Source organism: Symphalangus syndactylus, chromosome 2 (genome assembly GCF_028878055.3).
Source record: "Symphalangus syndactylus isolate Jambi chromosome 2, NHGRI_mSymSyn1-v2.1_pri, whole genome shotgun sequence".
NCBI classification, from domain to species: domain Eukaryota; kingdom Metazoa; phylum Chordata; class Mammalia; order Primates; family Hylobatidae; genus Symphalangus; species Symphalangus syndactylus.
Window position 1 is genome coordinate 10,984,180 of NC_072424.2, and position 23,604 is coordinate 11,007,783.

Consider the following 23,604-nt stretch of genomic DNA (forward strand, 5'->3'; position numbering starts at 1 on the left):
GATGAGCTATTAAAAAAAAAAAAAAGAAATCACAAAAACAATCTCATACTGTTTTAAGGGAGTTTATGGATTGGTGTTGGGCCACATTCAAAGCCATCCTGGGCTGCATGTGGCCCACGGGCCGCGGGTGGACAAGCTTGTTCTAAGCCATGCTGAAGAGGACTGAACACTCACTGGAGGTTCTAAATTGGATGAAAACCTTACCCAAAGTGGTACCCAAAGAGAGGACATTTTTCTCAACGACTCACAAGACCTCAGAATAATATTGGGCACTACGGTCAGAAAGTCTCGTAAGGTCTCAGTTTCAAAGATAATTTTGATGAACACAAAATCCTCAGTTGTAAGAAAATAAACCCAGGGCCCTGGGTGGCTCCTTCCAGATTCCCCAAGCCCTCGCTGCTCAGCCCAGCCCTGCTGTGAGCTTGACTCACCCATCGGAGCCTGGCCTGGAAGGGGTGCTGTCCGATGAGAGGGAAGAGACAGAGGCCACAGACAGAGGCCGGGATGAGGAAGGCATCGTGAAGGACCGCACCATGGACCGGGGGCGGCTGCCTCTTCTATCGTCCAGACTTGAGGGCTGAGAGGAGAAAGAGAGAGAAGGAGACTTGTTTGATGCCTGTGCCTGCCATGGTCAGACTCCTGAGATAAAGTGGTCTTAGCTGTGTGGAATCCAGACCATCATCATTCAGACTTCTGTAAACAGTACATGTTCTCATTCTGAGTGGAAGACAAAAACAGTGATTATTTTCGAGTCTTTTAAAACCTAACCCAATACTGTGAAAGTATCGGAAGGTACCTTCTTAGCCTTTTAATACTCAGTGCAAGTTTTCTTCAAAGACCACAATGTGTCAACACATTCCAAAGCCACAGGAGAATGTGCCGACCAGAAAGTTTAATGTAGAGTAACACCTAGAGAGTGATTAAAGAGTCTTTCGATCTTTAGATGAATTTTGTGTATCTCTGCAGGTTGACAGACTACACAGGCCATCAAAATGCATGAATCCATAATGACTGACCTCCTCTAGACAAAAATAAGATGCTCCTGCTGCTTAATTAAAAGTACGTTTCCTTTCTGCAAGTGACTGATGCCACGGAGTAGATGAAACCACTGCTGAAGTTGCTAAAGCTTCTCCCACTTGCTAGGTAGTGAACTAGTGATGCATTGTGCCAAAAAAAAAAAAAAAATCTCTAGATGGACTTTTCCATCTTCTTCTGGACATATTACTGAACCAAGTGTCCTTGAAATACAGCATGTGTCAACATCTAATTAGCTAGAAAATTCCAGTGTACCTGCACCCCGAGCCAGATGTTGGCACATCTGGGACTGCAGCTGCTGCACAAGGACTTTCCTTTAACCTGAGGATGTGGAGAGTAAATTCCTGTAGGGCACTTCCTCTCTGTGTGGCCTTGACTTCCCCACCCTGCAACCCCACCCCGCCCACCTCATTCAGCCAATCAACTACAGAAGACCTGCTGTGGACCATGGTTCCAGCCCTCCGAGGCCAGAAGCGGCAGATTACAGGTCATATTAATAGAACGCCACTTCCCCTTCTGAAGAGTGGGCCTTTTTCTTAAATATGTGACCCCAAGTAAAACAGCATTTGATGTGTAAACTATCTCCTTAATAATAAAAAGTTCAAAATTGTAAAAGGGCAGGAATTGGCCCACATTTTCTGTAAAGCAGTGGTCCCCAACCTTTTTGGCACCAGGAACCAGTTTCATGGAAGACAATTTTTCCACAGACCAGCAGGGGATGGTTTCAAGATGAAACTGTTCCACCTCAGATCATCAGGCATTAGATTCTCATAAGGAGTGCGCAACCCAGATCCCTCACATGTACAGTTCACAATAGGGTTCATGCTCCCATGAGAATCTAATGCTGCCACTGATCTGATAGGAGGCAGAGCTCAGACAGTAATGCTCCCTCACCTGCCGCTCACCTCCAGCTGTGGGCCCAGTTCCCAACAGGCCACAGACTGGTACCAGTCCACTGCCTGGGGGCTGGGGCCCCCTGCCGCAGAGGACCAGGTAAGTATTTTAGGCTTGCAGGACATATGGTCTCTGTGGAAACTAGCATGCACTGCCACGACAGCACAAAAGCAGCCACAGACAATACAGAAATGAATGAGCATGGCCCGCCTGCCAACAAAACTTTATTTACATAACCAGGCCGGGGGGCCACAGTTTGCTGACCACTGGCTCTGAGTGACGTGCAGCTGGGATTTGCCAGCAGAGAGGGGCTGGTCAGTCTTGGACCTGCACCAATGATGGTGCCAGGGGATAGCTCCACGGAGATGTTCATTGTAATTACTCTGCCTTTAGAAGAAACTAAAAGGGAAATGGTTGCTTGGGGATTATCCCCAACTGTGAAAACCTTACCCCATACATAATCTCAGCAGGGTGACCTCAGTCTTGGTTGAGATGGGTGAGTATGGATTTCAAGGAATAAAGGAAGGGGGTTGGCAGGAGGATGACTCTTGCCAAGGAAGGACAGAGGGCACTCTTGGAGTCCCACATTTGCAGGGCACTCCCTGGGTGCGACCGTGAGTTTACTGGGCGGTCGGCCTCATAATTCCTTCTTGACTGAGCAGAGTCTCTAGAAATCAACATCAGGGCTTTACTTTTGCTTCATCTGATGCAATTAGAGTCTCACCCAGTCCTGGGAGGTGTGACCCCAGGGCCAGACACTGTGACTAAAAGCAGGGCTGGTGGGTAGGAGTTGGGGATACTGGAACTAGGCTAGAATTATGGCCCTGGCACTGACGGTGTGACCCTCCATAAAACCCCGAGCCACTCCGAGCCCCAGCTTCCTCCTGAGCACACAGGAAGCAGTCGTCCCTGCCCAGAGGGCCAGCATTAGAACTAAATGAAATGCCGCCAGGGACGCCCACAGGGCTCGCTACCCTGATGGCTGCTGCTGTCTTCACCGCCTGAGCAAACACTCATTCCAGTTCTCTGACCAGGAGCGACTCTCTGGCCCTGCCCAATGACCCTTAGTTTTACGACGCTGTCTCCTGGCTGAGCTGTAATGTCCCACCTTGAGCCTGCCCAGAGTCTTGGATGGGAATGGGCTGAGTTGAGGGGGTTGACTGAACTTAATCACAGGGACCAGTGCTGTACGAGGAAGGGTGAGAAGCAGGCACACTTCGTCGTGATCTGGAATGTCCCTTTCCAGATGCTATACAAATGCCAGGTACAGCCTGGAAACCCACAGAGGATGACACATTTTCCCTTGCAGAGGGCAGGTGGGGGAGGAGGGGCTGGGGGGTGGGGCAGAAGATGGGCAGGCCCAGCAGGGAGGGTGCGAGTGTGATGTTAGAACTTTGGCTGGCCCTCAGAGGCTGCAAGACTGAAGGACACAATTGCACCATCAGCTCTGCATCTGAAACAGAATCCTGGTCCCTGGCTGTTCTTGTAGGCCATGCCGCACTGCTTCTCCTCCCCATGGAACTCCAGCACATGGAACAGGTGAAGCTAAATGTTCCTGCTGAGGCAAGGGCTATCAGCTCCACCTCCCAGAAAACACCCCTCCCAGCAGCCTCTGAGGAACCCCAGGGTCCCATGGATCCCAGTTAAGAGAACTACTGGGATGGGTCCCCCTGGCAGCTATGGAGGGAGGGTGAGAGAGGAGAAATCCTGGAAGTTGGGGGCCAGGTCAGGGGCCAACTGTGATGGCAAAGATGGTGGGGTGAACCCCAGCACCACCAGGGAATCCCACGGCTAGAACTAACTAGAGGGAGGAAGGGTAACTCCTGGTTCTCTCCCGGGTCTGCGTGGCCAGCAGGTGTTGTGACAGTAGGTGGGGAGGGGAGAGGGGGATGATGGCATGTTGGGGTTATGGCTCTCCATGGTGTTTGGAGTGATGAGGTGGATGGGAGTAGAGAGAATGCGGAACCAGGATCAATTTCCCTGCTCCTAATCGGAGTTGAAGAGGTAGATGAAGATTTGGTGAGAAACCTAAAGCTGTTTTTCACAAGCCTGAAGGCCAACACACATGCCTCCTGCACGCTGTGGGCCAGTGAGGGCCCGGGGGCCAATGCCGAACGTGGCGCTGTGGGCCGGTGAGGGCCCGGGGGCCAATGCCGAACGTGGCGCTGTGGGCCGGTGAGGGCACGGGGGCCAATGCCGAACGTGGCGCTGTGGGCCGGTGAGGGCCCGGGGGCCAATGCCGAACGTGGCGCTGTGGGCTGGTGAGGGCCCGGGGGCCAATGCCGAAGGTGGCAGGTGCTCACGGGCTCATCCCTGGGGCCCTGCACACCTTGCTCCCTAAAGGTCAGGAGAAGCTGGGCTGCAGAGCTCCCATCCAGGGAATGGCAGCTCCTTGGAGCCCCAGGACTGGGAAGATGAAAGCCAAGGCAGAGTGGCAGAGGGGCCTGGGTATCAAGAAGTCAGAGGGCGTCCACGCCTTCTCTTTCTATGGCTTAAGCTGGCTCAGAAACATTGACAAAATGGTTTATGTCCTTTCTATGGGTTTATTTTTAAATTTTAAAATCCATCTTTTTTGCAAACAGGGTGATACTAGATTGCTTTTCAAAGTGCTCTGAGATGTTTGCAAGTTTCCAAAGTAGGTAAGACAGGAAAGACACATCCCAGACTGCTTTTTATTGCCACGTTTCTCAGGGAAGGACAGGGGGACCTACCAGTCCCCTTGCCTGCTCAAAGGATGCTTGCAGAACCTGCTATTGGGGGTCAAAGGATGGAGCAGGACTCTGCAAGGTGGGTCCGGGGAACAAAGTGTCCCAGGATGGAAAATGCAATCTTCATTCTGTAAAAGCCTCCCACCCCCTAGACGGGGTGCCCCAGCTGGCGCTACAGAGAAGGGTGGGGAGTTTGATGGAGATGGTGCTGCCTCACGATGTGCTGGAAATAAGCTCCAGCCAAGGACGCACAGCATCCCAATCCACATGGCACCCCAATCTACATGGTATCCCAATCCACATGGCACCCCAATCCACACGGCACAATCCACACAGTACCCCAATCCACATGGCACCCCAATCCACCCAGCACCCCAATCCATAGGACACCACAATCCACACGACACAGTCCACACGGCACCCCAATCCACACGACACTGCAATCCACATGGCACCCCAATCCACACAGCACCCCAATCCACATGGCACCCCAATCCACACAGCACCCCAATTCACATGGCACCCCAATCCACACAGCACACCAATCCACAGCACCCTACCTTCCTGCCCTTGCTTTCTGCACCTGTGCCCAAAGCAAGCACACTCAGAACTCATGAACGTGGCAGAGAAGGGGATATGCAGGATGTCTGGTGAGCCAGACAGCTTTCTGTGATTTTGAAATAGACATTCGATGACTGAGAAAAGAGGAAGCTTTTCACTTAGGAAGAAAATGTCAAGATTTCACAAGTGTTTGTTTCTTAGAACGAATTAATACAGGCATCAACTTTGAAAAAGATGCGATGTGACGCACTCCGAAACGCTTCTTGCCACTCAGCTCTGATTGTAATGAGTTGCAGGCTCTGAAGCTATCGAGCGCTACTCTAGCATTCTGACTTGCACAAAGGATCCTCCAGCCCAGCCTTGAAGGAGAGCGCCCGGATTTCCAAGCCTGTTCACCTGCAGCAGCTCCCGCTGGGCTGGCAGTTCCACACTCCCACCTGCTGAGTTTTCAACCTCAGAGCAGCAGTTGTGTTATGTTGGCTTTGTTGGGTTCAAGCCCTGCTGGGCCTGGGACCCTCTCATCTGATGGACACCAGGCCCTAGGCTTGGAGGCACCAAGGTTCAGTCATGCCTGGCAGAGGCGGGGAGACTGGGAGAGCATGCAGTGTGATCATAACCAAATTACCTTCTCTTAGGGGTCGTCCGGGTCTCATATGCATTTCCCACCATGTGGGAAAGAGGCGGAGAAGCTCTGTGGTGCTAAATGTTAGCCCCTGGAGTAGGGGCTAAAAGCACAGACCCTGGAGGTACATGGATAGGGCTTGAACCATGGGTCTGCCACGTGCTAGGGTGTGACCTGGTTACCTTCCCATGTCCCCGTTTCCTTGACTGTAAAATGCAGATGACTGCAGTGCTTGCTTCACAGAGTGTGAGGCAGATTAAGCAACTGAGTATCTATACAGCACTTAGGAAGGTCCCTGGCACGTGAGGAGCACTAAATTAGTGTTTGCTTATTGAGATCAGTTTGTGAAAGAAAAGAGGGTTCAACAGAGAGCAGCTGTGAACTTCAGGGACTGGTGGACAGGCGGCCCTGGGCCCAGAAAAAACCAAAATGGCACACCCCACTCGACACCTGGTCTTCAAGGAGCAGAGGAAAGTGCAGTATGTTATCTGGGAGAAGCAGCGTGACTTCCCATGGCTCGCCTTCCTTTTGCAGGGGAGTTGAAGCCCTGTGCACACCCCCTCAGTGCTGGCAGGCATGGAATTCCAGTAGACAGAAGAGAGCGCCCTGCTTCTCTATGCCACATTGCCCCTCATCCCTGAACAATGGGGAGTGGGGACCCTTTGCTGTGTCTGGTGTCTCCACAGTTCCCGAGCAGGCAGGGTAGGCCCAGCAAAGCTCCCAGAGACTGAGTAAAGATGGGAGCACCACTCTGAGCTGCAGAGCAGGGCAGCACTGTGACTCATGGTGCCTGGCTTTGCCCCCACATCTGCTAAGGCATGGCTCCTGGGGACGGTCTCAAGTGGGCTATAAGATTTGAACTGCAAGGTTTTTGCATCATTAAAACTCACAAGCTGCTCTCCACCCTGCTCCTGATGCCAGCCTCTGCTCAGAAACCTTCCATAAACTCATTGCAAAAGCTCAGTTCTGTCCTTCATCCTAGGCAGAGCCTCCTGCCCCAGCCTGGCATCCCTTGCTCTTGGAGGTTGGGTGCCTTTCCATCTCCACTCCGAATTTTCTCTTCTGCCCAAAGCATGCCTGTGTCTGCACTGGCCCCTGGCCTGCCATTCAAGCTCCTGCCTCTCAGCCTTTGTTGAGGGAGTCCTTTCCCCAGGCAGTGTCTTCTTGATCTCCTCCCCTGACCACATCTGGCTTATCCTCCTTGGTCTAGATCAATTACCCCTTCCTACAATAGGTAAATCTTTGCTAATAATTTCACACTCCAGATGTTGGTCACTTCTCCCCTGATGGCCATGATCCTCTGATGTCAACCTTGGGCTGGGCCACCTCTGCCATGGGCCATCGTGAGTGCTGTTGCCCTGTGGATGACCGAACCCTTTGTGTGTACTGTATGACTGTAGGTGTGCGCTGTCAACCAGCTGAGTTGCCTGGGCGCTGTGAGATTTCTCCATTGCTCTGCAACAATAAGGTTGGACTGTGTTCACAGCAGGTGAGGGGGCATTTGGCAATCAAGGAAATTCATGAATGTTTATTCGCCCTGGCATTTCCAGTTATTGAAAGGAGGTTGCTGGGTTGCCGGTAGACAAGACTGCCCAAGGGGGCTGAGCTCCCTCACATCCCACTTCCTAAGCAGGCACCATGTGTACATGTGAGTTCCTCTGCTCTGGAAGCTTGTCCCAGTTCAACAGTGGGATGCCCAGACACCCACTCTTCTGCAACACTATGCATGCTACCCTCTTACCATGATGCGGACGCCGTACTCTTTCTCCACCTTTTCCTTCAGCTGTTTGAAACAGGCCTCCATCCTCTCGTGGAACGGCCTCAGGGCCTCCGTGACTTTGTCTCCATGGATTCTGATCCCTTCGGCCAGAAAAGGAATCTGGAAAACACAGAGGTTGACATTCCTTATTTCTTGGATAATGGTCTAGGAAGAGCAACGCACACTTGGAGAAAGGGGAACTGGCAAAATGATCTGCTTTGGTTTCCAAATCAAACCAGCTGATTCAATTCACCAGCATACCTATTACCACCAAAGACCAAAATGGTTACATGAAAACCATTTGTGTTCTGAATTGACTGTGTCCAGTGTGGTGTGCCCTATACCACGGCTACTCAATTAATTCCCCAGAATAGACTTATCTGTGTTTTTCACTTGAGTTTGGGAAGAGCTGCACCTTGAATTTGTTTAGATGTAACTTGTTCTATTAGCAAAGGGTCATGTCAGAGTGCATTTTTTAGCTAAGAATATTGCCTTTACGAGAACCCTATTCCAAAAGGTAATTACATGTGAACTATAGTCCTAAAAAATATTCCTTTTTTGGAAGGGAAAACCAAATTTATTCTTCTTTAAAACTAAAAATAATCGCTTCTCTGCCGACACTGCTGTCACAAAATATCCATGCCAACACTTCACTTCCGAGAGTGGAGATGAAGCTGACCTTTAAAAACGTTCTAAGAGAGACATTTTCATTCTCCCAGCTGCAGAGACCCACCAGAGTTGCTGCTGTTGTGGGGTGGGAGAAGGAAAAGTCTCCCTTTCTGTCCCTGGTCTCTGCTTCCCCCCAGGGCTTGGACTCAGTTAGACATTCTTCCATGTAATCAAGCTAAGAGGCTTCCTCTCAATAATTTATAATTAAATCAAAATACTGATTAAAAACAGATTTTCCTAATAGGACAGAACACCAATCTAAATGAGCAGATTTATTAGTATGAGCGATAATAAGTACACAATTGAATTTCATGTGAGCAAATTCAAGAAATCTTATCAAGATGAATCAACGCATCAAATGTATTTGGTTACCATTTATAGCACGCAGCTGTTGCCTCTCTTGGTGCTCCAGGAAAGGAGGGAGTAGCAGTGCTCTCCTCGCTCACAGCCCTCCGAGCCTGCTTGGAGGCTGCACCGACACAAAAGTTTGTTTTGCTGACAGTTGGCCCCAAACTCTAGGCACACATCAGGCCTTTCTGGCCAGTTATCACCGAAAGGACAGCATGCAGGAGAGATTTCAAAATACTTGGGATGTTTTAATATTCCCTATGAATTACTCGTGCAGATGGCAGCTTCCTCGGGGCTAGCCGCGGTTTACTCGGGGCCAGCAGTAGAAAATACTCGCTGTCAGCCTTCTGCCTCCTGAGTTCCGCCTTGGGCGATGACGCAGGCAGACTGGGACAACTTTTGGCGGGATGTCGAATGTGTTGTGTCTCTCTTTGGATGCCAAGGCAGGGATGTGTGGAGTCGCTGTTGCAAGGTGAAAGCACAGCCACCCTAGATACTAAAAGCATTTCTGATTTAGGGTGGGCCTTTCTTAAACTACACAATGTAATCTAGTTTCTGAGTTTTGCTGTTGTTGGTGTTGATGGTGGTGTGATATAACTCTTAATGGTCAGATTCTTTCTGTCAAAGAAGGTACTTGACAGATGAGAGTTAAGGCCATTTGGTTTAGGACGCTGGTGCTGCTCGAACTGGAATTGGATAAGTGAAATTTACAAGGTATGAGAATTCACCACTCTCAACAGTTCCTGACATTGACGGGAAATAACCTTCTGATAGGACAGACCTGGTCCTCTGTTGTATGTCTACTTGGGGCTGAACTGCAGGTGTGATTCTAAATGAAAGAAGATAAGAGGATGCCCTGAGTAAACACATTCTAACGCACAAAGCACTTAACATAGACCAAGGGTCTGAAATGGTCTCGGAGACCCTGTAGTTCAGTGGGTTCCACTCTGGCTAAGCATCAGAGTCTCTCAGGCGCATTCCTGAACCCCACCTCCACAGCCTTGATTTGCTGTAGGCAGATCCCAGGAATCTGCATTCCTAAAGAGTTTCTCAGAGCCCAGAGATGGGAGGACTTTCCCTAAGTCACACCTCTAGTTGATCAAAGCGAGCCTGCAGCCTGCTCTATAAAGACGCCCTCCTGATGGGCCATATTTGAAGTTTGCTCCTGTCTGTCCCCTGCACAGATTCATGCCCTGAAAGCAGCACAGAACATTTGGAAGCCTTGCTTAATGCTCCAAGAGCACCACCCCTGGACACAACAGTCATGCTTGTCATCAGCTGGGGATGATGGCTGAGTTCAGCCTTTCATCTTTGTACATTTCAAAAGAGAAATATGTATATATCACAGTAGTTTAATATGAGACTGTATGGATTTAACTTTGAATACTCGGCAGGGATGCTCCACAATGACAGCTGTGTATGGAGAAAGATGGAATCATGCCTTTGAGAAAGTGACTCATGACCTGGTACCAGCTGCAAACCTAGAAGAGGCACCACACAGTGTGCACCCTGACTGCCACCTCCCACACAGCAAGGAGCAGGTCAGCCCATCCTCTGTTTCTCAGTCAGCAAGCAGAGCTGAGGAGGAGCTGCCTGGGACTTATTAACCAACCTTCACAAACCATTTTAGGCATCGGAGCTGAGCTTATTATATATCGGTGATGAAAACTCTGCACATGAGTCCTGGGGCTCCCAGGAGAAACACCTCACTCTGCCCTGACAGTTTCAGGAAAAAACCAAACCAAATGAACTAATAAACAAAAAGAGAACAAAGCATTCTGATAAACTCAAACTTCTTATTTTTAATGAACATATGACTCAGTTGCCAATACCAAGATACAGGTTTTCCAAACATTTGCAAATGAAAGCAAAATCACAGGTAATGTTTGGAATATGCATTTTTCATCACTCTTTGATTTAACGAAGTTACTAGAAAACTGATTCTTTCTTTTAACTTTCCCGTGACCTGCTTTAAAATTCATCCTTTAATATAGTTATTAGGAACGATGACATAGTGCTGACATAAAGCTGCTCTCTGGGGAACAAATTATTTTCCTCTGTAGGACTTGAAACTCTTAAAATCCAATTTGCTGTAAAAGCTTACAGGAAAAAAAAAAATCAATAGAACTTTTGCAGACCAAACTAGTTTTTGTATAGCAATAGTTTTATAGCCTGCAGAGGAATTCTGAATTTTGTACCCTTTAGTATAAAATCTACAACATCTAAAATGGAATCATTCACAATTTTAAACTCTCTCCCACTTTTTTAGTTACAGAGGGAGACTGTCTACATGAGGCTTACAATCCATGCAAAGAAGCCACAGTTGGCCAACAATGTCCCTTTCAGTCAAACTCTGAGGACGTTCAAAACCATAATTCCAAAGCAAACAGATTTCAAATGCAGACAGATTTGTGACAAAGTCTGATTTCTTCCCTTTTAATATAATTTTTGTTTATATATACATATAAATAAAACTTCTCACTCATTAAAATGGCTATTATTTAAAAGACAAACAGGCCAGGTGTGGTGGCTCACACCTGTAATCCCAGCACTTTGGGAGGCTGAGGCAGGCAGATCATGAGGTCAAGAAATCGAGATCATCCTGGCCAACATGGTGAAACCCCATCTCTACCAAAAATACAAAAATTAGCCAGGCGTGGTGGCACACACCTGTAGTCCCAGCTACTCGGGAGGCTGAGGCAGGAGAATCGCTTGAACCCGGGAGGCGGAGGTTGCAGTGAGCCAAGATCACGCCACTGCACTCCAGCCTGGTGACAGAGTGAGACTCCATCTCAAAAAAAAAAAAAAAAAAAAAAAGACAAAATAACAAGTCTTGTTGGGGGTGCAAAGAAGTTGGAATCATGCATTACTGCTGGTGGGAATGTCAAATGGTGCTGCGACCGTAGAAGAGTTTGGCAGTTTTGCAAAAAAGTAAACACAGAATACCACATGAGCCAGCAATTCTAAATTTGGGAGTATACCCCAAACTATGGGAGTATTGAAAGCAGGGACTTGAGCAGGTATTTGTACACCCGTGTTCACAGCAGCATCGTTCACACCAGCCAAAAGGCAGAAACAACCCACATGTCGTTCCTCGACAGATCCGTGGAGAAACACCTTGCGGTCTGGCCCTCTAATGGGGTATTATTCAGCCTTAAAAAGGAATGGAGTTCTGACACATGCTACAACAGGGATGCATCTGGAAGACATTCTGCTAAGAGAAACAAGCCAGACACGGAAGGACAAGTATTACATGATTCCACTCATATAAGGTATCTAGAGTAGGCCAATTCATAGAGACACAAAGTAGAATGGTGGTGACCAGGAGCTGGGTGGAGGGAGGAATGGGGAAGTCGTTCAACGGGTAGAGAGCTGGAGCTTTGCAAGATGACAAGGCTCTGGAGATGGATGGTGGAGGTGCTGGTTGTACAACAATGTGAATTTACTTATTGCCTCTGAACTGGACACTTAAACATGTTTGAGATGGGAAACTTTATGTTATGTATATTCTATCACAATTATTTATAATACATACATAATGTATATTATGTTTATATATCAATATAAGTAATTAGAATTATAAAAACCCAACCCGTCTTATATATCTAAACACAAATTTAAGAGGACACATACCTTGGCTCACAACCAAAGCTCAGCCTTGCTCCACTCTAAGATGTCTCAATGGCCAATGTGCTGACGACAGAGAGGCCACTAAGAAGAGGCCCTGCTGGGATGTCAGAATAAAAATGCTCCCAGTGGCCTGGTACAGTGGCTCATGCCTGTAATCCCAGCACTTAGGGAGGCCAAGGTGGGCGGATCACCTGAGGTTAGGAGTTCAAGACCAGCCTGGCCAACATGGCAAAACCCCATCTCCACTACAAATACAAAAAAATTAGCCGGGCATGGTGGCGCACACCTGTAGTCCCAGCTACTCGGAAGGCCAAGGCAGGAGAATCACTTGAACCCCAGAGGAGGAAGTTGCAGTAAGCTGAGGTCACGCTACTGCACTCCAGCCTGGGCAACAGAGTGAGACTTCATCTCCAAAACAAACAAACAAACAAACAAACAAACAAACTGCTCTCAGTGATGTCTCGTAAGAGGGACAGCCTTGCCCTGTCCTTTTTTTTTTTTTTAGACAGAGTTTTGCACTTGTTACCCAGGCTGGAGTACAGTGGCGCAATCTTGGCTCACTGCAACCTCCGCCTCCCAGGTTCAAGCGATTCTTCTGCCTCAGCCTCCCGAGTAGCTGGCATTACAGGCATGCACCACCACGCCCAGCTAATTTTGTATCTTGCCCTGTTCTGGACTGGGTGTGGATCAACTGCACAGCATCTCTGGGCCTTGACTGGGAGCCTGGGACCCCAGCTTAGCAAAGTGGCCTGGGCTATGACACCTGGTCCAAACCCACGCAGGCCTTTGCCCCCACCTCCCTCAACTCTCTTTACGCAGTGTGGCGAGATCTCAGGGACAGCACCCTCCTTGCCTCCCACATGCGAAAAGGAGGCCTAAAGAGGCAGCAGCCTAAAGCAGCAGAGCAGGCAGGTGCCGGCCAAGCTCTTGTGAGGACTGGCTCTTGATGACCCCTACACTTCCAGGCTCAGGAAGGCTCTGAGAAGCACAGACGCATCCGCCCAGTTCTGACACCGAACCCAAAGCACCCAGGGTCTGCCCTTTCAAGATACTGGCCCTCTGGCAAAGGCTTCAGAGGCCCCAGGAGCATGAGTAGAACAGTGAAATAACATGCACAACTTCAGCTGGGAAAACACAAATGAGGACGCACACCGCCGCCAGAGGTGCACGGAGAACAGGGAGAAGGTGCACTGCAGCTTCTGACCTACATGCATTTCACATGGACTGCACTGGCCCAAGCGCCTTTCCTGGCACAGGCTAGATAGAGCTCAAGGCTTCATGGCTCTGCGCTCACCTCAATGTTCTATCAACAAAGACAGAGAAAAAGTTTTCCAGCAGCCGGCAGAATTGACCAAGGGGAGGAAAGAGACCTTGTTCATTTGCAAGTGATAATTTTCTGGGTGTTCAAATTCCTGACTGCAGCCCAGGAGCTGAGTTGATCATGACAGCAGTGGGTGGGTTCACCCGGGGACAATCACAGTCACGTGCATCGTGACTGCAGCCCAGGGACCTCCATGCTGGCTGGTGTGTGTGCTGAGCCTAGACCCTCCTAGCTTTCCTTCCCTCCAGCCACGCAGGGCTCTCGCTGCACACCTTACCTGCCAAGCAATCAGGTCCTTGAGCTTCTCGATCTTTTCACGGGCCTCAGGGTGCTCCTGCAGGTACCGGTCCGTAAAGAAGGCCTGGTGGAGACAAGGAGAGTCGCTCAGTGCAGCTGCTCAGCAAACACAGGTTTTTGCACACTTACTGTGTGCCAGGCCCTGAGAATAAAGCTGTGCATAAAACAGATCCACAAGGAGCTTACTGCAGACTCAGGGTCACACCCTCCGCAGCACCCAGGACAAAATGTCCCACAAGGTCAAACACCGTAAGTGGAGCTAACAGGGCTGTCTACAGCAGCAACCCCGGTTCTTGGGGTCCAGAAAGGCCACAGCTGACCTGGTGGCTTGGTCCTGCTGGGTGGCAGTGAATACAGCCCTCCCAGCTACTCACATGCCCATGCCCCCCACCTAGCCCCTGCACCTGCCCAGGCCTGACCTACACCTGAAGGCAATGAACTTCTTTGTGCAAGGGTGGGTAACCACCTCCTCGAAGCCTTCTCTCAGGCAGTACCCTTTTTGTCTCCGTTTTTACTCTGTCTAGATCAAGGGTCAACAAGCTTTTTTTGTGAAAGGCCAGATGGTAAACATTTTAGGTTTTGTGGACCATACAGGTCTCTATCACAACTACTCAACTCTGCCACTACTAAACTCGCCAGTTATGGTATCAGGAAAACAGCCTCAGGCAGGAAGTAAGCGCACAGGCGTGGCCTTGTTCCAAAAGAACTGCATTTACAAACACAGGCAGGGGCGGTCTAGGATACACCCTGTGTCCTTCAACTTCTGCCCATTCCTGCAGAGCTAGGATCCAGGGAGACCAGCCGGCCAGGCCCCCTCCACCATCAAAGCGCTACCTCCCTAGTCCTGATATTCTGGTGTTTTTGTCTAACTTTATCGTTTGGCCTTTAAGATCCCAGACCTTGTAAAAGCCACTGGAGGCCTGGGTGCAGAGAAGCCCAGCCTGGGTGGGTCAGTGGGGGCTTCCTGACTGTCTGGGGATGCCCAGGGGAGCCTCGCCGGGGCTCAGGCCTTGACTTTGCTGCAGCCTTCAGGGGCCACCACTGGCTGCTGTTGCCTGGCCTTGGCTGGGCCACTGCTGAGATTGCTCAGTGAGACCGGGGCATTTCTGGGCTTTGGGGACTCTTGGGAATTTTCAGTCTGTCCCAGGGTAGGACTGCTTGCCCAGAGCAAGCTGGTGGGTCCCGTGCCTTTTCATAGTTTGTGAAGCCCCCCATGACAGCTGGATCCACGATGCCGTTCAGCAGCATGGAGAGCGGGTTGATGGGCAGGCTGGGGTCATCCAGGTGCTGCTGCACCATGCTGTTGATCTTGTCGTTTGTCAGCTGCATGGTCTCGATGGCATTCTCCAGGGGGCTGATTTCCACCTGCAAGGAGAGAGGAGAGCCTGATGTCAGCCCCACAGCTGCCTCCACTCCCGGGGTCTCACCAGAGGGGCCACGTGCTCGTGCTCTGGGGCAGGCTTTCTGCTCCTCCACCAACCTTTCTTCCAAACAGAATGTTTGGGCAGCTGGGCATTTTATTATTATTGTTTGTTCCCAGAGATGAAAATTCCAAAGGAACAAAGCAAAGCTGCTGCCCAGCTCTGGGGGCAGGGGCTGTGTGTGTGCACGTGGCTATGCACATACGTGGTCATCCCAGGAAAACACACAGCCTTGAGTGCTTGAATACACCTGCTTCAGAACAGACACTTTCAATGCTGTTCTTGTTCTCTGCTTGCTGTGCAGAGGGAGAAGATGTTCGGGAATTTTGAGGAATCTAGGCCCGGGCAGCCTGCACTACTTGTCCGGTTAGGGAGGGCAAAGGAGGTCAAGGGAGGGCCCCGCCATGGCACCACACACCATCATGTGAAGGAAGAGTGATGGGCAGGCGTGGTGGCTCCCGCCTGCAAACCTAGCACTTTGGGAGGCCGAGGTGGGCGGATCACCTGAGGTCAGGAGTTCAAGACCAGCCTGGCCAACATAGCGAAACCCTGTCTCTACTAAAAACACAAAAATTAGCCAGGTGTGGTGGTGCATGCCTGTCATCCCAGCTACTTGGGAAGCTGAGGCAGGAGAATTACTTGAACCCAGGAGGCAGGGGTTGCAGTCAGCCGAGATTGTGCCACTGCACTCAGGCCGGGCAACAGAGTGAGACTCCAAAAAACAAACAAACAACAACAACAAAGAGAGCTCATGGTCCCTGGGGTTGGGAGGAAAAAGATGCTTGGAGCACCTTCAGGCTGCCCTCACAGGCCGCATTTGCACACCTGCCATGGTTAATGAGACCTTCAGTGCAGGAGGTAGTCCTGGCTCTGGTGCCTGTCTCTCAGGGACCTCCACCCTCTTTCTCTGCAGGCCCCACAGGGCCTGGCCTGGCCAAGTCCCAGCCCAGTGCCCTCCAGCTCAGCCCTAAGGTGCCAGGGCAACGTGGCTGGGTCTAAGGCAGGGACCACAGCTGCCCTGAGGTCTTGCTTGGGCAGATCAAACCTCCTCCTCATGCTGGGCCACGGGGACCATGTCCTAGGGTGACCTCAGCAATAACTTTGCTCCTTCCAAAGGAGGCGTGATGGGCCCCCATCCATGCCCAAGAGCTCTTGGTATCTTCATGTCCGGCTTTCTTCCTGCTACAGCCTCTAGGGGACTGCCTGGGAGCTGGGGGTGGGGCAGGGCAGAGATGAACAGAGAATGGGTGATTCTGTCCATCAGCAACCCTAGACTGGCACTCCTAGGTGGCTGTGGAGATAACAGAGGCTCTCTGCCCACCGATGTCACTGTCCTTGCACTGATGGAGGGACAGCCTCGGGGAGATCGTGATGCACTGGGTGTGGCCAGCGACGTGCACACTGCTGAGAGGGCCCCTTGTCCGGTGTCCTGGACAGCAGGCATAGCCATGCTGTCCTGACCCCACAACTTGCTTTGCCAGGCCCTACGACATTTCATCCTGGGCACACAGCTTCAACCAATGCACACTTCAGGGCAGTATTCCACCTGGACTGACTGTTAACTCCCTGTTACTAATCTCATTTGCACTAAGAAAGAATCCCTTCCTATTTTTATTGAAGAAGGTTAGCTGCTGCTCCCACAGATATCCCACGGGGGTTGGTCCCAGGTGGCACAAGGAGGGCATCAGGGGCTGGTAGCAGGATGTGAGTTCTGCCATTCTGGGATTATTTGCCTTCCTGCCCTCTTAGTCTGTTCAAAATGGCCAACGCAGCCCAAGGAGAAGCTGCATCCTCATGAAAGGTCAGGGCTCCCCTCTCCACCTCCTTAAGCTCCTGCATCCGGCAGCTGTTGGCTGGCAGGCCCCGATTACAAAGGGCTCATGGGCAGAGGGTGATTAAGAGGATCACGGCCTATTTAGGTGGAGGGCCTGCTCTTCCGTTGTCTCTCACATGTACAGTGCCTCACTAGCTACACAGGGACCCAGCAAAGGGGGTGCACTTTTACCACCTGACACAGAACTCCCACAGCCTTCTATCTGTCAGGCAATGCCTGGCTGCTGGGGGCACAGAAGGGGAACTCCGGAGCAGAAAGTGACCCCAGGAGGGGTAGGCGAAGAGCCCTGGGTGCTTTGAGTATAAAGAAGTGGCTCTGACTGCGGGCGACCTCTCAGAGAATGGCCCATGGCTGCCCACAGCTCATGCTGGTGTGGGCAAAGGAGGAGGCTCGGCGCTGGACATGCAGCTGGGCAGAGAGATGCTGGCCCCTAGAGACAAATAATCAGGTGTTTCGGGGGGACTTACTGAAAGCTAAATGGCAAGTGCCACCCCCCTCAGTGAGTTCTTGCCAGGTGAAAACAAAAGGCACTGAGACACATGAGCAAAAACTTACAGATTTCAATCAGATGTTTTTATATTGCCAGTTGCCTTGGCCCTGACATTTCAATACTGTCAATAAATCTGCTGCCCAACTCTGGTTCATGTAAATGAAACTGTGCAATAGCTCACTGCAAATGTGAGTTTCATGTAAACGAAACCGTCCCATTGCAAAGCAAAGTTTAGCTTTGCTGAGAGCTGGAAATTGTTATTTCTTTAAAAAGGGTCAGGGAGGGGTATGTTCTCAGGCTATTTTTACTTGAAATGGGCAAGGACTATTAATTAATAGTTGTTTGTCATGTAAATGGCAATAAAACCATCAGGAAAAAAACTTTAGAAAAGTTTATGTAGATTGGAATTTGTCTTAAACTTTTCACTTGGTTAACACAAAGCATTGTCAAAACAGCACAGCTATGACTGAATTTAAATATGTTATAAGAAAAAATGAAATCTTCATTCTGGTTTTTTGATAAGCTAGAGTTGGTCGTGATTATACAGCATTTCCACTAAAATATGGCTGGGTGAGGAGATATCGATGCTCTCAAGAACAGGTGGGGTGGTTACGTGAACTGTAGGGTCTGCTGTGTGCACGCTGCCACAGTGACCACGGGGCACGAGCAGGTGAAGAAGGCGTGGCACACTGTATTGAGGAAGGGAATGGACAATTCCTTCTGGAGTGGGGCCATCCTTACCATGAAAACAGACTTGACCTCAAACCACCTTAAAATTCCAGGTAATTTATATGCAGTTGTGTATATGGTTCTCTCGATCCACATATTCTGCAAAGGAAACACACACACACAACATGGGTTAGAAGGATGTCAGCAGGTGGACAGCTCTGCCCTAAGGGGGATTTACAGAATAATACACAAGAGTCAGGTCCTTCAGCAGGACAGGGTCTGTGGTGCTCAGCACAGGGCACGTGTGCCTTCAGGTAGCACCTCACAAGCCATGCTCTGCCTAACGATCGCTCAGGATACATCAAAGTATCTCCTGTCCCCTAGCCAACATTGCCCACCACTCTGGTATTTGACAATGAAAGTACACTAGGTGAGTGAGAAAGATGTGTATACTCCAAAATGAGGCATGGGGAGCCCCTCTTGAGCAAACAGATTTTGAGAAAGGCTCCAAGGAAGTCTTACGTTAGCCACAGTATTCATAAGAAACTAAAAGGGGCAAATACATCTTTGGGAGACTGGATTTAATCCAAGTGACCTCTGATGTTCTGATAAAACCAGTCGGTATTTTAAACTTTAAAATGTTTTGATGTAGCTAATATATGTTTATATGAGAACATAAAGACATGGAAACAGCAGGAGGAAAAACCATCCCCTACCCGAAACTGATAACCTACATGCTTTAGTATCTATTGTTGAAGACTTCTTACTAAGTATTAAAAAGTGTGTCTATGCATATTTTAAATAAAAACATCATTTGACAATCTGTGTTCTTTGTAAAACAGTGTATTACAGTATATTACATATTGCAGGAAACTGTTCTAATCTAATAAATACAATTCTACCACTCTTTAGGGATTGCACAAAAACTCCATTGCAGGGGTCAACCGGAAATCCTTTACCGCCTCTTTTGTACTGTCTAGCTTGCAACAATCTTCTGCCATTCCAACCTCCCTGCACTGCAGGGTCACTGAGCAGTCTGAGTCTGTCAACAGGAATCTAGACTTAAGCAGATGGGATAATGGAATGCCAGCCATTCCAGAAAACTGAGACAAGCGTGGGGGGCACTCACGTCTGTAATCCCAACACTTTCGGAGGCCAGGGCAGGCAGATTGCCTGAGCTCAGGACTTCGAGACCAGCCTGGGCAATGTGGCAAAATCCCGTGTCTACTAAAAATACAAAAATTAGCCTGGTGTGGTGGCACGTGCCTGTAGTCTCAGCTACTCAGGAGGCTGAGGCACGAGAATCGCTTGAACCCATGAGGTGAAGGTTGCAGGGTGCTGACATTACACCACTGCACTTCAGCCTGGGCAACAGGGCAAGACTCTCTCAAAAAAAAAAAAAAAAAAATTCAGAAAACTGACTTGGATCTTGGAAAGCATTTATCCCAAACCTCTTTTTTTTTTTGAGATGGAGTCTCGCTGTGTCCCCCAGGCTGGAGTGCAGTGGCGCGATCTCAGCTCACTGCAAGCTCCGCCTCCTGGGTTCACGCCATTCTCCTGCCTCAGCCTCCCGAGTAGCTGGGAGTACAGGCGCCCAACACGCCCAGCTAATTTTTTGTATTTTTAGTAGAAACAGGGTTTCACCGTGTTAGCCAAGACGGTCTGGATCTCCTGACCTCGTGATCCGCCCGTCTCGGCCTCCCAAAGTGCTGCGATTACAGGCGTGAGCCACCACGCCCGGCCAATCCCAAACTTCTTATGTTCCATAGGAGGAAAGGGAAGGAGCTGGCTGAAGCCATAAGGACACAGGCAAGGCCTCCATGTCCCCGGCCAGTCCTCCTTTGCCCTATGGGGACGGCTCCCTCAGGTTTTTGTCCTAGCAATAGAAGCAGGTCTGGCCCTCTCACGTCCACCTCTAGACCAGATTCCAGTGCTTTCTCTCATGTCAACGTGCCCGGAGAGGGACCTCTGGGTTCCATCCTGGGCTTTACGGCCAGCTCCTCCTCACGCAGGCCCTGTCTCATCTTCCTCCTTGTCAGTGCCCTCACTCCCCAGCACATCAGTCACCCCTAGCCAAGTCTGCAGGTGTGAGCCACCTCGCACTGCTCTCGGCCTGGTGGGCAGCTTCCCCAGCCTCCTGCACTTGGAGCTGGGCTCCCTGCTGTAGGGGCCGGGGCCTGGCTTCCCAGTAGAGCAAAAGACTTTGCACTTATCTAAGGCTTTGTGGGGCATGTGAAGGACCAAATCCTGCGGCTTCCGAACACTTTGTCCAAGTGCCCGGACCTCAACGGGGCCATTAGGGGATTTCAGGGCCATTTAGAAGAAGCATAGCCTCTGAGGCTCAGCACAGCTCAAAATGTCAAGAGCCTTCATTATTCTTAGCTCTGCACCCAACTGGCTGCGCACCCTTCAGCGGCTCACTTGACCTCCTTGTGTCTATTTCTTTATAGTCTAAGAATATATCTACTTGCCAGATGAGAGAGGTGTGAGGGAAATTCAAGAACTGCCTATAAATCCCACAGTTGAGGGACTCCATATAAATACTAGCGTTAGTGCTTGTGATGACAGTAACAGGTGCGGACTGCTCTGAAAGCCACTGCCCTTAGCGAGGGTGTCCAGGTTGGACGTGCCTAGGTTCTGCCCACACTGTTGCAGACAATAGACACTGCAGTGACCAGTCCCGGAGGAGGTCCAGGGTGCTGGGTTCACCAACGAATAGGGTGAACATAATCTTCAAACAACCAGCCTGCTGGGACTACACAATACTGTAGATTTCACCAACTCCACGCTCCTTTGTGCTCCTTGGTGACACACAAGGAATCTGGCCTCAGGGCTGGAAGGAACTTCCCCATGGCTCTTAAGAGCTGGAATAGGAGACTCACAGGTACTGCCCTGAGGATCCAATGACTGGCAGACCCCTGAGGGATTGGGAGGGAGAGTGGGTAGATGCCACTCTTTACTTGAGGCAACCCTGCTGGAAGGGTTCCGAGCTTTGCTCTGGTTAGGAGTAGGGTGCTAATTCACCTTTGACCTTTGCAGCCTAGATGCCTTGAGACAGCACACAAGAGAAGCCATTCTCAGCAGAGCCGGTCCTCCTTGGGGGTCCCCAGGCTAATGCCTCCTTGCAATATAGGACTACATAAGGATTTCCGGAGGTTTCCCAGGCAAGATGGATAAACATTAACATTTTGTAAAAATTATGGCTTATCTGATGCCTTTTCAACATAGATCCACTCACTTGAGCCCAAGAGTTCGAGACCAGCCTGGGCAACATAGACTCCACCTCTATATAAAAAAATAAATAAAATAAAAATACAAATGAATCCATGAAAGCAGTTTGTATGTAGAATTTTTAAAAGGCTCTAGGGCTGGGTGCGGTGGCTCAAGCCTGTAATCCCAGCACTTTGGGAGGCTGAGGCCGGCAGGGGATCACGAGGCGACAGAGCAAGGCTCTGTCTCAAAAAAAACTTTTTTTGCTTTTTTTTTTTTGATGGAGTTTCACTCTTGTCCTCTAGGCTGGAGTGCAACGGAGCGATCTTGGCTCACTGCAACCTTTGCCTCCTGGGTTCAAGCGATTCTCCTGCCTCAGCCTCCCAAGTAGCTGGGATTACAGGCATGTGTCACCATGCCTGGCTAATTTTGTATTTTTAGTAGGGACAGGGTTTTACCATGTTGGTCAGGCTGGTCTTGAACTCCTGAACTAATTTGATCCACCTGCCTTGGCCTCCTAAAGTGTTGGGATTACAGGCGTGAGCCACCATGCCCGGCTTGGAAATCTTTTTGATTGGTTGTCCCAACTGGGGTGGTGGCACTGGCACCTAGTAGGCAGAGTTCAGGGATGCTGCCAAAAATCCCTGGATGCACAGAATGGTCCCCACCACAGAGAATAACCCAGTCTGTATCGCCAGTAGTGCTGGGGTCAACCCTGCAGTTGTGCGTTGTGCTCCAGTGAAGTTCAGGTGCTGGATACTGAATGAGGAATGAGCACCCGAGTCCGGATCCAGTTCATGTGTTGACTGCTGTGTCACCTGCAGAAAGCCACGTCAGCACCCAGCACCTCAGCACTCAGTGGGTCCATTTGTAACTAGAGATAATAGGCACCTGCTCTCTCACCTGGGGCTCGCAGGGAAGGCAGTGTGCTACTCGTATGGGAGCTCCGGCATTTGGACGGCACAGTCTCCTTATTAAATACCTCAGTGACCTTAGTCATATTGTTAGTGAAATGGCAATCAGTTTTTCTAACTTTGGAGGGGGTAATAGATTAAGATTTCTGCACATAATATACAAAGACATTTAATACTGCCCCGTGGCTGCCTTTGAGGCCACACTTCTCCACTGGCAGTTCTATTGGTGGTGAAATGATATTTTTTGTTTGTTTGTTTTGGTGGTTTGTTTGTTTTTTACCGCAAATTCATTGTCTGGGTTTTTCTCTCCCTTCCGGATTGGCCGAGAATATTCAAATCGTTGGACCTCGTTCACCCTGTAAAAACTGTACAGAGACAGACAGATCATTAGACATTTAACCCGGTAAATAGCCAATTTGCTTTTGGACATGGGGTCTGGCCTTAGAACATGTCATTGCCTCCTGAAAAATGTCCCTAACCTTGACCTGAAGCCATCGCCTTGGCGTCCTCTCCCAGCCAGGGAAATGTTGGCAGGTGGAAAAATTAACTTGAGTTTTTGCCTCTTCCCTGTCCCCGCCAACCCGCAAGGGAAAACAGAAGCTGAGTAGGAGTGAAATGAGCAAAAACAGAGGAAAGGTGAAGCGAAGCACAGAGAAAAAAGCTTTTGTGTTCAACGTATGTGTTTATTACTATTTTTAAAAAGTATCACATACTTTAGTTTCAGATCTACAAAGTACAGATTTTGCAACCACCCCAAGAGTGACACACAGGAAACATAAGTAACCTGGGTCCGCGGTCAGGGTAGGAGGCAGGCTTTCTGCATGCACAGGGGAGGGCGTGGAGAGACTGAGACTGATTTCTCCCCTGCACTGAAATGCAGGCAGGCTTCCACAGCAGAAGAAACTACTGCATCTAGGAAGGCTCTAAGCTTCACTATTTGCTTAAGGCCTCTGAAAAATAAAGTTGCAACCCTTAAAATGTATGCCTTGCGAGAGCAATCATTTGTAAATAAACAGGGTCCCAGTTTATTTCCCATTATTGCTGATGAAAGGTCAAAGAAACGATGAAAGGTTAAAGAAACCACCAAAATTCAGGAAGCAAAATGAAGCAGATCCTAAGGAATATGAGGTCATCAAAGAGATTAATATTTTCACCAGAACATGGATCAAACAGAACAGAAAAGTCTTAATGTCAAACACATCTGCTAAAGCAGGTCTTTCTA

At 49.6% G+C, this 23,604-nt stretch overlaps 1 protein-coding gene across 9 annotated transcripts in view; it reads right to left on the bottom strand.

Moving 5' to 3' along the window:
• Positions 1 to 23,604, bottom strand: part of DOCK1 (dedicator of cytokinesis 1) — a 556,524-nt gene that overhangs the window by 18,244 nt on the left and 514,676 nt on the right. For all 9 annotated transcript variants that reach the window (XM_055245699.2, XM_055245682.2, XM_055245663.2 and 6 more), the window contains 6 exons: positions 22,663 to 22,747; positions 18,331 to 18,417; positions 15,033 to 15,209; positions 13,825 to 13,908; positions 7,562 to 7,699; positions 432 to 577 (listed from right to left, as the gene is read on the bottom strand). In XM_055245699.2, coding sequence (XP_055101674.2) covers positions 432 to 577; positions 7,562 to 7,699; positions 13,825 to 13,908; positions 15,033 to 15,209; positions 18,331 to 18,417; positions 22,663 to 22,747 — 717 coding nt within the window. The remainder of the gene's footprint in view (positions 1 to 431; positions 578 to 7,561; positions 7,700 to 13,824; positions 13,909 to 15,032; positions 15,210 to 18,330; positions 18,418 to 22,662; positions 22,748 to 23,604) is intronic.